The sequence below is a fragment of the Notolepis coatsorum genome (assembly GCF_963971535.1).
Source record: "Notolepis coatsorum genome assembly, contig: SCAFFOLD_101, whole genome shotgun sequence".
Taxonomy (NCBI): Eukaryota; Metazoa; Chordata; class Actinopteri; order Aulopiformes; family Paralepididae; genus Notolepis; species Notolepis coatsorum.
In genome coordinates, this window is record NW_028174323.1 from 512,856 (window position 1) to 525,124 (window position 12,269).

General features: G+C 44.8%; 1 protein-coding gene across 1 annotated transcript in view; it reads right to left on the minus strand.

Moving 5' to 3' along the window:
- Positions 1-11,750, minus strand: part of LOC311247581 (protocadherin Fat 3-like) — a gene marked incomplete at both ends in the record, with an annotated part of 404,408 nt that extends 392,658 nt beyond the window's left edge. Inside the window, 2 exon segments of the mRNA XM_084338612.1 lie at positions 6,369-6,503; positions 8,799-11,750. Of these exon segments, the coding sequence (XP_084194738.1) occupies positions 6,369-6,503; positions 8,799-11,750 (3,087 nt within the window).
- Positions 11,751-12,269: the final 519 nt, after the last annotated feature.

The following is a 12,269-nucleotide window of genomic DNA, read 5'->3' on the forward strand; positions in this document are numbered from 1 at the left end:
TTCGTGCTTGGCACACTACTCCACGCAGACGCACCCCGATGCGTCTCTCGGTTCCGACGTGCACACCAAGGTGTGGCGCGCCACTCTGTTCCTCGGCTCCGACAGCGGCTACCCGGTTGACGACACCCTCGCCACCGCCGCTGTTCCAGCACTCTGTTCCTCGGCTCCGACAGTCGGCTACCGGTGACGACACCCTCGCCACCGCCGCTGTTCCAGCACTCTGTCCTCGGCTCGGACAGCCGGCTACCCGGTGGCGACACCCTCGCCACCGCCGCCTGTTCCAGCACCACTCTGTTCTCGGCTCGGACAGCCAGCTACCCGGTGGCGACACCCTCGCCGCCGCTGCTGTTCCTGCACCATTACGCATACGTCTGGGTGAGTTCTGACTGTCTAGATCATCTCCGTTTTCGTGTGTTTCTAACACTGAAGAATTACCACCTTTTTAATCTGACAGTCACTCACCCAGCGTTGTGCCTCTGTTTGTTTCACTTGGATATTATTTTGGACGTTACATCTCCCACTGTGTGTTTGTTCACACCAAAGATAGTATTCTCTTTGTATTTGTTTTGGTACTTTGCTCTTTGTGTATTTTTCACGAAGATACCCTCGCCACCGCCGCCTGTTCCAGCACCACTCTGTCCTCGGCTCGGACAGCCGGCTACCCGGTGGCGACACCCTCGCCACCGCCGCCTGTTCCAGCACCACTCTGTTCTCGGCTCGGACAGCCAGCTACCCGGTGGCGACACCCTCGCCGCCGCTGCTGTTTCCTGTACCATTACGCATACGCCTGGGTGAGTTTTGATTGTGATGTCACTCACCCAGCGTAATGCCTATTGCCCTCGTCCCGCTGCGTTTCCTGTACCATTACGCATACGCCTGGGTGAGTTTGATTGTGATGTCACTCACCCAGCGTAATGCCTCTTGCCCTCGTCCCGCTGCGTTTCCTGTACCATTACGCATACGCCTGGGTGAGTTTTGATTGTGATGTCACTCACCCAGCGTAATGCCTCTTGCCCTCGTCCCGCTGCTGTTCCTGTACCATTACGCATACGCCTGGGTGAGTTTTGATTGTGATGTCACTCACCCAGCGTAATGCCTCTTGCCCTCGTCCCGCTGCTGTTCCTGTACCATTACGCATACGCTTGGGTGAGTTTTGATTGTTAAGTCACTCACCCAGCGTAATGCCTCCTTTTTGTTCTCACTTAGTTAGTAGTTTGGACATTTCATCTCCCACTCTGTTTTTGTTCTCACTTAAGATAGTATTTTTGGACATTACATCTCCCCCTGTGTGTTTGTCACACGAAGATATTATTACTTTGTTACTTTGTTTATTTGGACTGTTCTGCATCTGCTCTGTTTGTTCCCTTTTGAATATTAACCCTCTCCTCTGTTCTGCAGAGCGGCCCAGATGTTTTCCCACCAGTCCCCGTTTCCTCCCTGTCCCCAGCCCGCCTCCGCGGGCCTCAGTCCCCTCTGTCCCTAGTTCTCCCCTTCTAGTTCCACCTAGTTCCTGGTCCCAAGTTCTCCCCTTCTAGTTCCACCTAGTTCCTTGTCCCTAGTTCTCCTAGTCCCCAGTTCTCCTGTTCCCTAGCTCTCCTTGTCCCGACATCTCCTAGTCTCTAGTTCCTCTGTTCCTTTAACCTTCCCCTAGCGTTCCTTTAATTGTTCCCCTAGCGTTCATTAACCTTCCCTTAGTGTACCCTTTTCCTGCCCGCCTCTTAAAGGCACCTAGTTTTTCCCCTCTTGTTATATTCCTGTATTTGTGTTCTCCCTTAAAGGGACAGTGCCCTTTTTTCCCTGTCTCTCAATAAATATCTGTTTCTTGGCAAACCATCATACCTGTCTTGTGTTGTGCGTTTGGGGTCGGTTACAAACCATAACAATGTAATGTAGTTTGTGTAATGCACATAATATGGGAACTTTTTATCCATATGGTTGAGCCTGTTAGGAATTGCACCCCCAACCCAAGCAGATTGCAGATCACTCTCTCTATATGGAGGTAAAAAAGAAAATATGGTAAAAATAATTGGCATAAAAAGGGCACTTTTTTATGAGGCAAAAAAGGCCAGGTGCTTGTGCACCCCTTAGGGCTCTATGTGTCCACGTGCCTGCTAGCTGTGCCCTTGAGCAAGGCACCTCAGCTTTAACCGCTCCAGTGTTAGCTGCTCAGGGGCCAGTAGTAGAGTGCCTGGCCATAGTGTCTTTATACCTGTATCACTGGACATATAAATGCATATTAAATCAAATTAAATTGATTTGTAAAGCCCGACATCACAAGTTAATGTCCCCATGGGCCGGACAAGTCTTCTTTAAACTATTCAAGAAGAAACATCTCAATAAATCAAGAAAAAAAAACACCATGAAATCCAAAATAAATGTAAAATAAATAAATGCAACACTCCCAGACCAATAGGAAAAAAGCATGTGGAGGAGAGAAACCTTAGAAGGGCCGTTCAAGGGGGGATCTCCCTTCTTAGATGTCGGTGATAATAGTGTTGCTATGGATGGGTGGAGAATAAAACAGGTGAATAGTTGGTATGTATGTACATATACGTGTAATAAAACACAAATATGTGCATGCAATAGCAACTGGGGTACATAAGAACATTTTTGAAACATTTAAATTAAGGCTGTCAAAGTTAACGCGGTATTACCGCATTATCGCCCGATTCTATTAACGCCACTATTTTTTTTAACTCACGATTAACTTTTAAGAAGAAAAAATTATTACTTTTAAATTTTTTTACTAGACTTCCCTCTGTTTGTTTCTGAAGTGTGTGTGTGTGTGTGTGTGTGTGTGTGTGTGTGTGTGTGTGTGTGTGTGTGTGTGTGTGCGTGCGTGCGTGCGTGCGTGCGTGCGTGCGTGCGTGCGTGTGTGTGTTTGTGTGTTAGGGCTGAGCCCAAACGTTCGAACGTTCGAACCTTCGTTTGTTACGTTGGCATTCGAATTCTAAATCAACATTCGAATTTTTTTGTATTCTATTTTTTTATTATTTTTTAAACAAACACATAAACAAACATGACAACACACGATAAGATATACAAGCATTAGTTGACAGTGCACATCCAATGAAATCACATTTTAGTTAATTGTCTTATATACAGGATATACCCTTAATACCTGTTATCTAAAAACCTACACACATATGCTCTAGCTCGTACCCCCCTCCCGGACCCCCCATTGGATAATCCATCCATTATCCCTCGCTCCTAACCAGACACTACCATTATATGCTAGCTTTTATTTTCTCCACCACTTCTAACCACAATGTAATTTTGGATTCATTAAGACCCAAAATTCTTGCTGTAGATATTTCTTGATAGATCACATCGAGATATGTAATAATCCAGACCTTTCGGCAAATTTTTTCCGGTTGGAACCATCGTGATGCTATCAGCTTTTTAGCCACTGTGATACCCGATAAAAACCAATCTCTTTAGCTGTGGATGTACTGCACACTCAAAAACATCATTCAGCAGTAATACAGAGGGGTGTACAGGTATATTCCAAGTTAAGAGATTTGATAATTGCTGGGTCACCTCTTTCCAGAATATCTTAACTGGTGGGCAGTCCCAGTACATGTGCATAAATGTCCCCTCGTCCCCATTTGTACATAAGGAGCATTTGGAGTCTTGTATAAGACCCATTTTTTTCAGTCTTATAGGAGTCAAGTATGTCCTGTGAATATAGTTAAGATTGATTTGTTGATGGTCCGGGTTCCTTGATGTGAGTCGAACATTTGCCCAGGCTTCTTGCCAATCAAAATCACTTTCCAGGTCTGGTATATCCCTCCTCCAGACGGAGTCTAGGTGGAGGGTTTCATACGAGGACGTTAGTAATTGATGATAAAAATCTGAAACAAAACCTCTCGATGTCTCTTTCATAGAAGAATTTGTGGTATCTGTGGTGTTCAATTGGTATCTTTAATGGAACACCTTGAGACTTCAAACATAACAATAACTGTATGTAAAAAAGATGTGTGGACTTGGTGAGATAAATTTTTTTGCGTATTTCTTCATAACTACAAAAACCCTGTTTGTTAAAAACATCCCCTAATGAGTGTATGCCTTGCTTTTCCCATATAGGGAATCTTATAGGTCGTTTTCCAATCAAGAGTGCATTGTTATTGAATAAGGGAGTATGATTATGCCATTTATGTGGGTTAGGATATTTTTTTAGTGTTTCACGCCATATCCGGATCGCATGAGTAATTATGGGGCCAAATTTCCATTCGCAATGCTTAATTGATAGTTTAGTGTATGCTATGTCCTTCAGTCTATGTGGGGCTACTATATTTTCTTCTAATTTTCTCCAGGATACTAATGATTGGGGATCAAACCATGTTGTCAATGGTCTTAAAGTGTACGCTTTAAAATAGTGGAAAAAATCTGGAAATGCCATACCACCGTCTGCTTTATTTCTCTGTGCGGTGGATCTTTTTATACGTGGTGGTTTGTTATTCCAAATAAATTTGTATGTGGAGGAGTGTAATTTTTTCCAGTAACCCTCTGGAGGGGGTAACGGTAGCATTGAGCTGAAGAAGTTGATTCTAGGTAGTACGTCCATCTTAACTATTGATATCCGTGCCTGTACTGAGTTTTTAAGTTTTGCCCACCTATCAATAGTGTAATTGTGCTTCACCGTTTGTCTTATGGTGCGGAATATTTCCACTCCCAAACATCTAAAGTGTTTTACCATAGGTATCTCTTCTGGGAGGGTTATATCTTTTTTTTGCAGGGGCGTTAAGTGGAAGGAAAGCCGACTTCGGCCAATTTATCTTAAATCCCGATAAATCTCCAAAGTTCTCAATCAACTTGAGCAGATGAGGCAATGTGGTGTTGGGGTTTTGCATGAACAGTATTACGTCGTCCGCATATAAACTAATTTTATGTTGTGTGCCCTTGATTACGATTGGTTCTATGGATTGGGATAGTCTTATATATTGTGCTAAAGGCTCTAATGATAGATCGAATAGTCCGGGACTAAGAGGGCAACCCTGTCTAACTGAGCGTGATACCGGAAAGATTTCAGAGATGATTGTACCTGTTGTAATCATGGCCGATGGGTCTTTGTATAATACTTTAATCATATCAATGAAACCTTTACCTAACCCCATCTTCTCTAATACTGCCCATAGATACGACCATTCCAGCCTGTCAAAAGCTTTCATTGCATCCAGGGACAGCATCGCCTTAGGTATGGTGTCGTCCTTGTCGGCATCTAGTACGTGCAGTAATCGTCTTATGTTATCAGTGATCAAGCGGCCTCTTATGAAGCCAGTTTGGTCCGGATGAACTAAAGACGTCATATGCTTTTGTAATCTGATGGCTAATACCTTAGAGTACAGTTTGATATCGGTTCCGAGGAGGCTTAAGGGTCTGTAACTACCGCACTCGGTGGGGTCTTTGTCTTTTTTAAGGAGGACTGTTATGAGTGCAATATTGTCGTTCTTATGGAAGTTCCCCTCCTTGACTGAGTATAAAATCATATTTAGTAATAAGGGTCCAATTATGTCCCAACAAGAGAGGTACATTTCTGGTGGGATACCGTCTCTTCCAGGAGCCTTACCACTTTGCATTTCGGATATGGCCTTCTTGAGTTCCTCTAGTGTGATCGGTGTTTCTAACTGCGTCATCCTCTGAAAGTTTAGGGAGATTAATTTGATTAAGATATGTGTCCATTTTGTTTTTATCGAAGGTCGTTTCTGATTTATATAATTCTAATTATATAAATTCTAATATAACATTAGAATTTTATATTTTTTATTAAAAAAAAGATAATAATAAAAAAAAAATATATTAATTCTGTTTAAACCAATGGGGTTTTTCTTCACAGTTGCAGATAAAGATTAGGCTACACTCATATTATAGTATTAAAAGAAACTGATGAGTTATATTCATTAAAGAAAGTTGATTTAATTGATTTAGTTGGGCTGGGGCTTCTCCCTGGGCTGGGTCTGGGGCTGGAAAGTTGATTTAATAAATAAAAAAAATACTAATTTAATCAGATTAATCACTTTATTCAAATTGAGGATTTAGTTTGAGGATATTTATTAAAAAAAAATTATAATTATAATTATTTAAAAAAAAGAAATTGAATTTTTAACGAAGGTTTGAACGTTCGTTTGAAAAACCCTGACGAAGTTCGAATCCCAAAAACAGGCTTCGGGGACAGCCTTAATGTGTGTGTGTGTGTGTGTGTGTGTGTGTGTGTGTGTGTGTGTGTGTGTGTGTGTGTGTGTGTGTGTGTGTGTGTGTGCGTGCGTGCGTGCGTGCGTGCGTGCGTGCGTGCGTGCGTGCGTGCGTGCATGCGTGCGTGCGTGCGTGCGTGCGTGCGTGCGTGCGTGCGTGTGTGTGTTGCCATATACCTCCACTTCTAGAAACGATTGAGTGCTGAGGCTGGGAACTCCTCTGTCCTCTGCCAATAAAGTCAGGTTGTAGAACTGCTGTTTCTCAAAGTCCAGCTCCTTCCCGATCCTCACCACGCCACTCTCAGAATCTACCTGTTATAGAACACACGCTATACGTTATATATATATACACACATTTTGACATTTAACCTCTTAACTTGCACAGGCCCGAAATCGGGCCCTCATGGGGATTGCGAGCGTCTAGCGGCCGGGGGTTGCATTATTCGCAGAACATATTTATATAACGCTCTAAAGATATATTTGTTGCCGTTCGAATGCCACCTCACTCGACCAAATCCGTGCCTCGGTTCTCAAGTTACGTGACAATATGTCAGGCGAGGGTCTTCTTACGCGCCGCGCGTCAGATGACCACCCCGGATTCCAGACGCTCCAGAACTGCCAATCATCCGCTGATGGCAGAAGTTTTTGGTCAGCGTTGTAGCCATTGTGTGTACCTTTCCAATGATACTGCATTGATTGATTGATTGATTGATTGAAAACTTTATTAACAGATTGCAGAATGGGTACAATACAGTACAGCTCAATACACACAATTGTTAAGGGGATGCAGACCAGAGAAAGACTTTCGTCTTGTTTACATCAGGGTCCCCCATTTTCAATTCATCAGGACATATATGACATACATGACATACAGATAGTCAGTACTGCTACATCTATACATTTATGACATACCAGATTTGCAAATACAGTACTGTTTGTGATACAGAAGGAGTCAAGAAAAGGGAGTATATACATTTGACGTAGAAACTGTACATTGGAGGAGGTTGGGTGGGGGGGGTTGGGTACATTGGGATATTGACAACCATACTGGGTAATTTACATTGGAGGTGGTTGGGGGGGGGGGGCACACTGTATAAACAAGTAAAACTGTACATTGAGGGGGGGGGGGAGGAGACACTGTACAAACAAACAAAATTGTACATTGAACTATTGACAAAACCATACTAGGTAAATGACTGTACATTGGAGGGGGTTGGGTTAGGATATTTACAGGGGCCAGTGTTGAATTGCAGTCTCCCGTAGGTGTCCCTTGAGAGAGGTTTTGAAAGTGGGTAGTGATCCACATTCCTTTACAGCTTTGGGTAGGGCGTTCCACATTGATGTGGCATAATTGCGAAACGTGTTTAGTCCCTTATTTGAGCCGAATCTGGGTTTAACATGATTTGTGGAGCTCCCTCTGGTGTTGTGATCGTGGTATTCACTGACCTTTGGGAAGTATTTTGACATGTACATGGGTACCTTGGTCGTGTAGTGTATCTTGTAGACCAGGCCCATTGCAAGTTGTTGTACTCTGTCGTCTACTCTAAGCCATCCTAGAGGAAGTAGGTAAAAGTTGACGAGCGAAAACAAGAAGTGAATCAGACTTCAGAATGAACGGCGGTAGATGAGGAAATGTATTATTTTTTTTCCAGCTTATACCTATTTTTTATATATATTTTATATTTTCTTTTTTTTATATTGCAACCACTAAAGAAAGATGTGAGTACACAAGTTCAAGTTCAACTCAAGTTCAGACCTCTGTTACTCTATTTCATTAGCACTACAAGTGATTTGAGTGAGGCTCATGTATGTGCTATAAGTAGGGCTGACCTTCGAATTCTTTTTGGAATTTGAAGCTTCGGGCCGATATTCGATTTTAATTCGAAGCTTCAAGATAAAAAAAATTCAAATTATATATTTTCTTTTTATTATTTTTTTTTTTTATGTTGTGGGACTTATACAGCACTTTGTTCAACTTTGTCAGTGCTGTAAAGTTTAAACCCTTTTAAATCTTAGACAAACAAAACACTTTGCTTTCATGAAATATTGTAAGCCGTCATTTGAGGCTTTATAAAAGCAGCACAATGAACACAAATCTGTCAGTGCCGAGTCCGACCTCATCTTAAATAACAAACAGCATTGCTTGTTGTAGTTAACAAAGAGAGGCAGAATTGATTTTGCACCAAACATTTTTTTAAATAAAAAAACATATATATATATATATATATATATTTTTTTTTAATAATCTAATTTTATTTTCATATTCGAATCCCATGCCCATCGAATGAAGCTTCGAAGTATTTAAGACAGCCTTAGCTATAAGTATAAAGTATAAAGCTAAGCTTTCTAAGTATGCAGTCCTCTAAGTATGCAGTCCTTGGGTACCTGTTAAGAGGTTAAAAGGGTGTAATCATATGTATTTTTTAAACACTGGTCTTTGAATAAATTTTTGGATAATATATAACATATACAAAATCTGAATGGAAATGTTGATATTCACGTATTGGGCCTCATTTATCAATATTTCCATACGTGTACAGGGTTGAAAGTAAATTTTTTTTAATAAATTTTGCTTGATAGACGAGACCCATTACTCACGTGACCCACCTCAAACTGCCCCTCCAAGTCATTGACCAGAGAGTATCGGACTTGCCCCCCGGGGCCGAGGTCGGGGTCCTGCGTCTCCAGCCAGGTGATCACGGCCCCTGGCGGGAGATCCTCTAGCACTCTGGCGCTGTAGCTCCTTGGGAGGAAAACCGGGGTACAGTCGTTGACGTCGTCCAGGGTGATAGTCAGAGTAGTCACCGATGACCTCTGGGTGCCTCTCTCCGCCTTGTCCCTGGCCTCGATTTTCAGACTGAAAGTCGGGGAGGCCTCCCTGTCCAGCTGGCTGGCCACAAACACTCTGCCGGTCTCTCTGTCTATGCCGAATTCGGGGACGTTCGTCAGCAGCGTGTAAGACAGTTCTCCGTTTTGACCCGCGTCCTTGTCGGTGGCGCCGACGGTGATGACCTCCATGCCGACGACCGACAGGGAGCTCTCCGACACGGTGGCGGAGAAGCTGTCCTGGCGGAACTGCGGATCGTTGTCGTTTGCGTCCTCGACGATCACCGTCAACAGCCTCCAAGTGGACCTCTGAGGGACGCCCAGGTCATAGATGGTGATATTGAGGAAGTAGCGGTCCGTCCTCTCCCGGTCCAGTGGCTGGAACACGGTTAACAAGCCGCTCTCCATGTCAACATTAAAGCCGTTTTCTTTGTTGCCATCGGATATGGAAAAGACAATACGTCCATTGAAGCCCATGTCGCCGTCTTGTGCTCTCAACTGAAGTACGCTAGCGCCGACGGCGAGGTCCTCCCTCACGAGAATACTCAAAGGTAAAGACTCAAACTGTGGAGTTTGTTTGTTGACAGAGAAGAGGTCTGTGTAGCCCTCATCAACTACAGGTCTGTCGGTAGCGGAAACCTTTATGAGCGTTTTCTCCGCCAACAACTGGGCCACCCTGGTCTCTTTGCAGTTAAACCCCCTCGACAGCATCTTACCCCTCACGACAGACACGTTAACAAATGTAGGGTCGGAGAAGATCTCCCCGTCTGTCGCAACTACTTTCAGATTGAATATCCCACTTCTTAAGTTGGCCCCGTCTAATGTCCTTCTCAGCGACAAAGCTCCAGATTCTGGGTTTAAGTTGAAGTAGTCTAGTTCATTCCCTGAGAGTATCCTGTACCTCAATAGTTCCAGCTCGTCGATGTCTATCGCAGACATGGCGACGATCGTCTGGCCCACTGGGAAATCCCGAGCGATCATCCCTCTGCACGACACTCTCTCGAACAGAGGCTGGTTGTCGTTGATGTTGAGCAGGCGGACCGTTACATTAACCTCACTCTCCCTTCTGTAAGGTGAACCCCAGTCCGAGGCCCGCACAGCAAAAGCATAGATATCGGCTGAAGACTCAAAATCCAGCTCTCTGGTGACCTTTATCTCTCCCGTGTCCTGGTCAATTGCAAACGGTAGAGACTGCAGACCGGCAATAGTGTGGGTTATATACCCGTTCTCCCCTTTGTCGCCATCCACAGCGGAGGCCACAAGAATGACAGTGCCCAGCGGTAAGCTCTCATTAATGGAGATCTCATAGAAAGGCTCTGTGAATTCCGGGGTGTTGTCATTAGCGTCCTCAATGGTGATTTGGAGTCGTGTTCGCAACTGACTAATAACATCGACCACCTCTATCTCCGTGACCCCCTGTGGCATTGTGGTCAATTTACTCGTGGCCGTGACGACTCCGTTCGTGGGATGTATGTTGAAGCACAGCGCGTCGTTTGATGCACCGCTGAAGGTGTAATTGACCGAGGGAGGAGCCGGGGAGATTCTCACCACTTCTACGATAGTGCCCGGGGGCGTTATTTCACTTAGCTTGACCTCGTAAACACCTTTCTCAAACCTGAGCACTGCTGGCGGCTCTGGCTTGGTCACCAGCAACTGAACTACCTGGGTGTTGGAAAGCTTTGGAGGCGTGCCCCTGTCTTTAGCCTGGAAGGTTAGGTTGCAGCCGTAAGGGAATTGACCCCAGTCCACCAACTCTGAGGTTCTAACCGTGTACTCATTGCCTACGGGTGACCGGTCAACCACAAACTGTCCTAAGGGGTCGCCCTCGATGATAGTTACCCACTCGATATCCCCAGACACACCCTCGTCTTGGTCGTCCACAGTCACCAGAACATAGACCGGGTCACTGTCCGTCCAAGATGGAGTCATGGCGGCTGCACTGAGAATGGGGGGAAACTCGTTGACTGGCTCACTGATGGTGAGGACGAGTCTCGCGGTGCTGCTAATGCCATTGTTCCCGTACAGTTTCATCCCTCTGTCCACGACCTGCACGTCCAGCTCAAATCTGTCTTGTGTTTCCCGTCTGGGTCGACCGGTCAAGGAGACGACCCCGCTGGTCGGGTGGACGGCAAAGAACGCCACCCTGTTCTTGAAGAAATAGTAGAACTCCCCATTGGAGCCCACGTCTGCGTCTGTGGCTGTCACCCTTCCTACGCTGGCTCCCAAACAGGCATTCTCGGGGACAACAAAGGAATATGACGTCGGGGAGAACAGAGGTCGCAGGTCGTTGGTATCGAGGACTTTGATATAAACAGTGGCAAACGCCTCTAGGCCTCCTTGGCCAGATGCCTTTACCGTCAGCGTGTAATTGTCTTGGACCTCTCGATTCAAGATGGCACCGTTGCCTCCGTTAGTTCGTATACGGAGGAAACAGAAGTCACCCATTACGGATTCCTCTGCCTGGAAGATCTGTTCGCTGTTTCCAAACTCAATGGAGTATCTGATGCCTAGGGAGCGAGGCGGGCCAAGAACGATGCCCATTTTCACATCGCTCCTGGTGTAAGTCCTGGTCGCAGAGTTCTCAAAGATGGAGGCATTATATGTGGGCTGGGTGAAGAGCAGGAGGCCTGGTGCTGTCTTCTGCTCTTGCAGGAACTGGGATTGGCTTAGCAGGAGAAGAAGGAGGAAGAGAAGGAGATGGAGGAGGGGAGAGAAGCTGTATAGAGGCAGCATCATGCCCCAAGGGTTAGACTTCCTCACCGTTCCATGACTCAGTCAACCTAAAGAATAGAGTAGAAGAAAGGAAACAGGTGTGGAGTCAATTGTTGAGTTATTAGAAAGCTACTATATGTCATAAGTAAATATATGTCACACAGAATCACAGTTGTATCACCTGTGATAGCGAACTAGCTAGCTGACGCTATGTTAGCTATCCAACCAGGGAGAGAAAATAATCAGAAAACAAAATGGAAATGTTTTGACACCAGGAGCTAAAAGAAAAGCTGACGCAGCCATGACATGACACATTACTATCACTCAGGCTAAAAGAAAAGACAGTATGACAAGGCACGCCTCTCCCTTAGCTTCACATCTACTGAGGTCGGCGTGGTTTTGCCTTAAAAATAAAAGCGTTATTAAAATAAAATAAACTTTTTTAAGTTGCTATCTTACTATGAGACCCAATAAATGCACATCAGAAGTTGGGCGGATTTAGGATTGTAGGAGATCCGGGGCTTAGCCCAGATAGGTGCC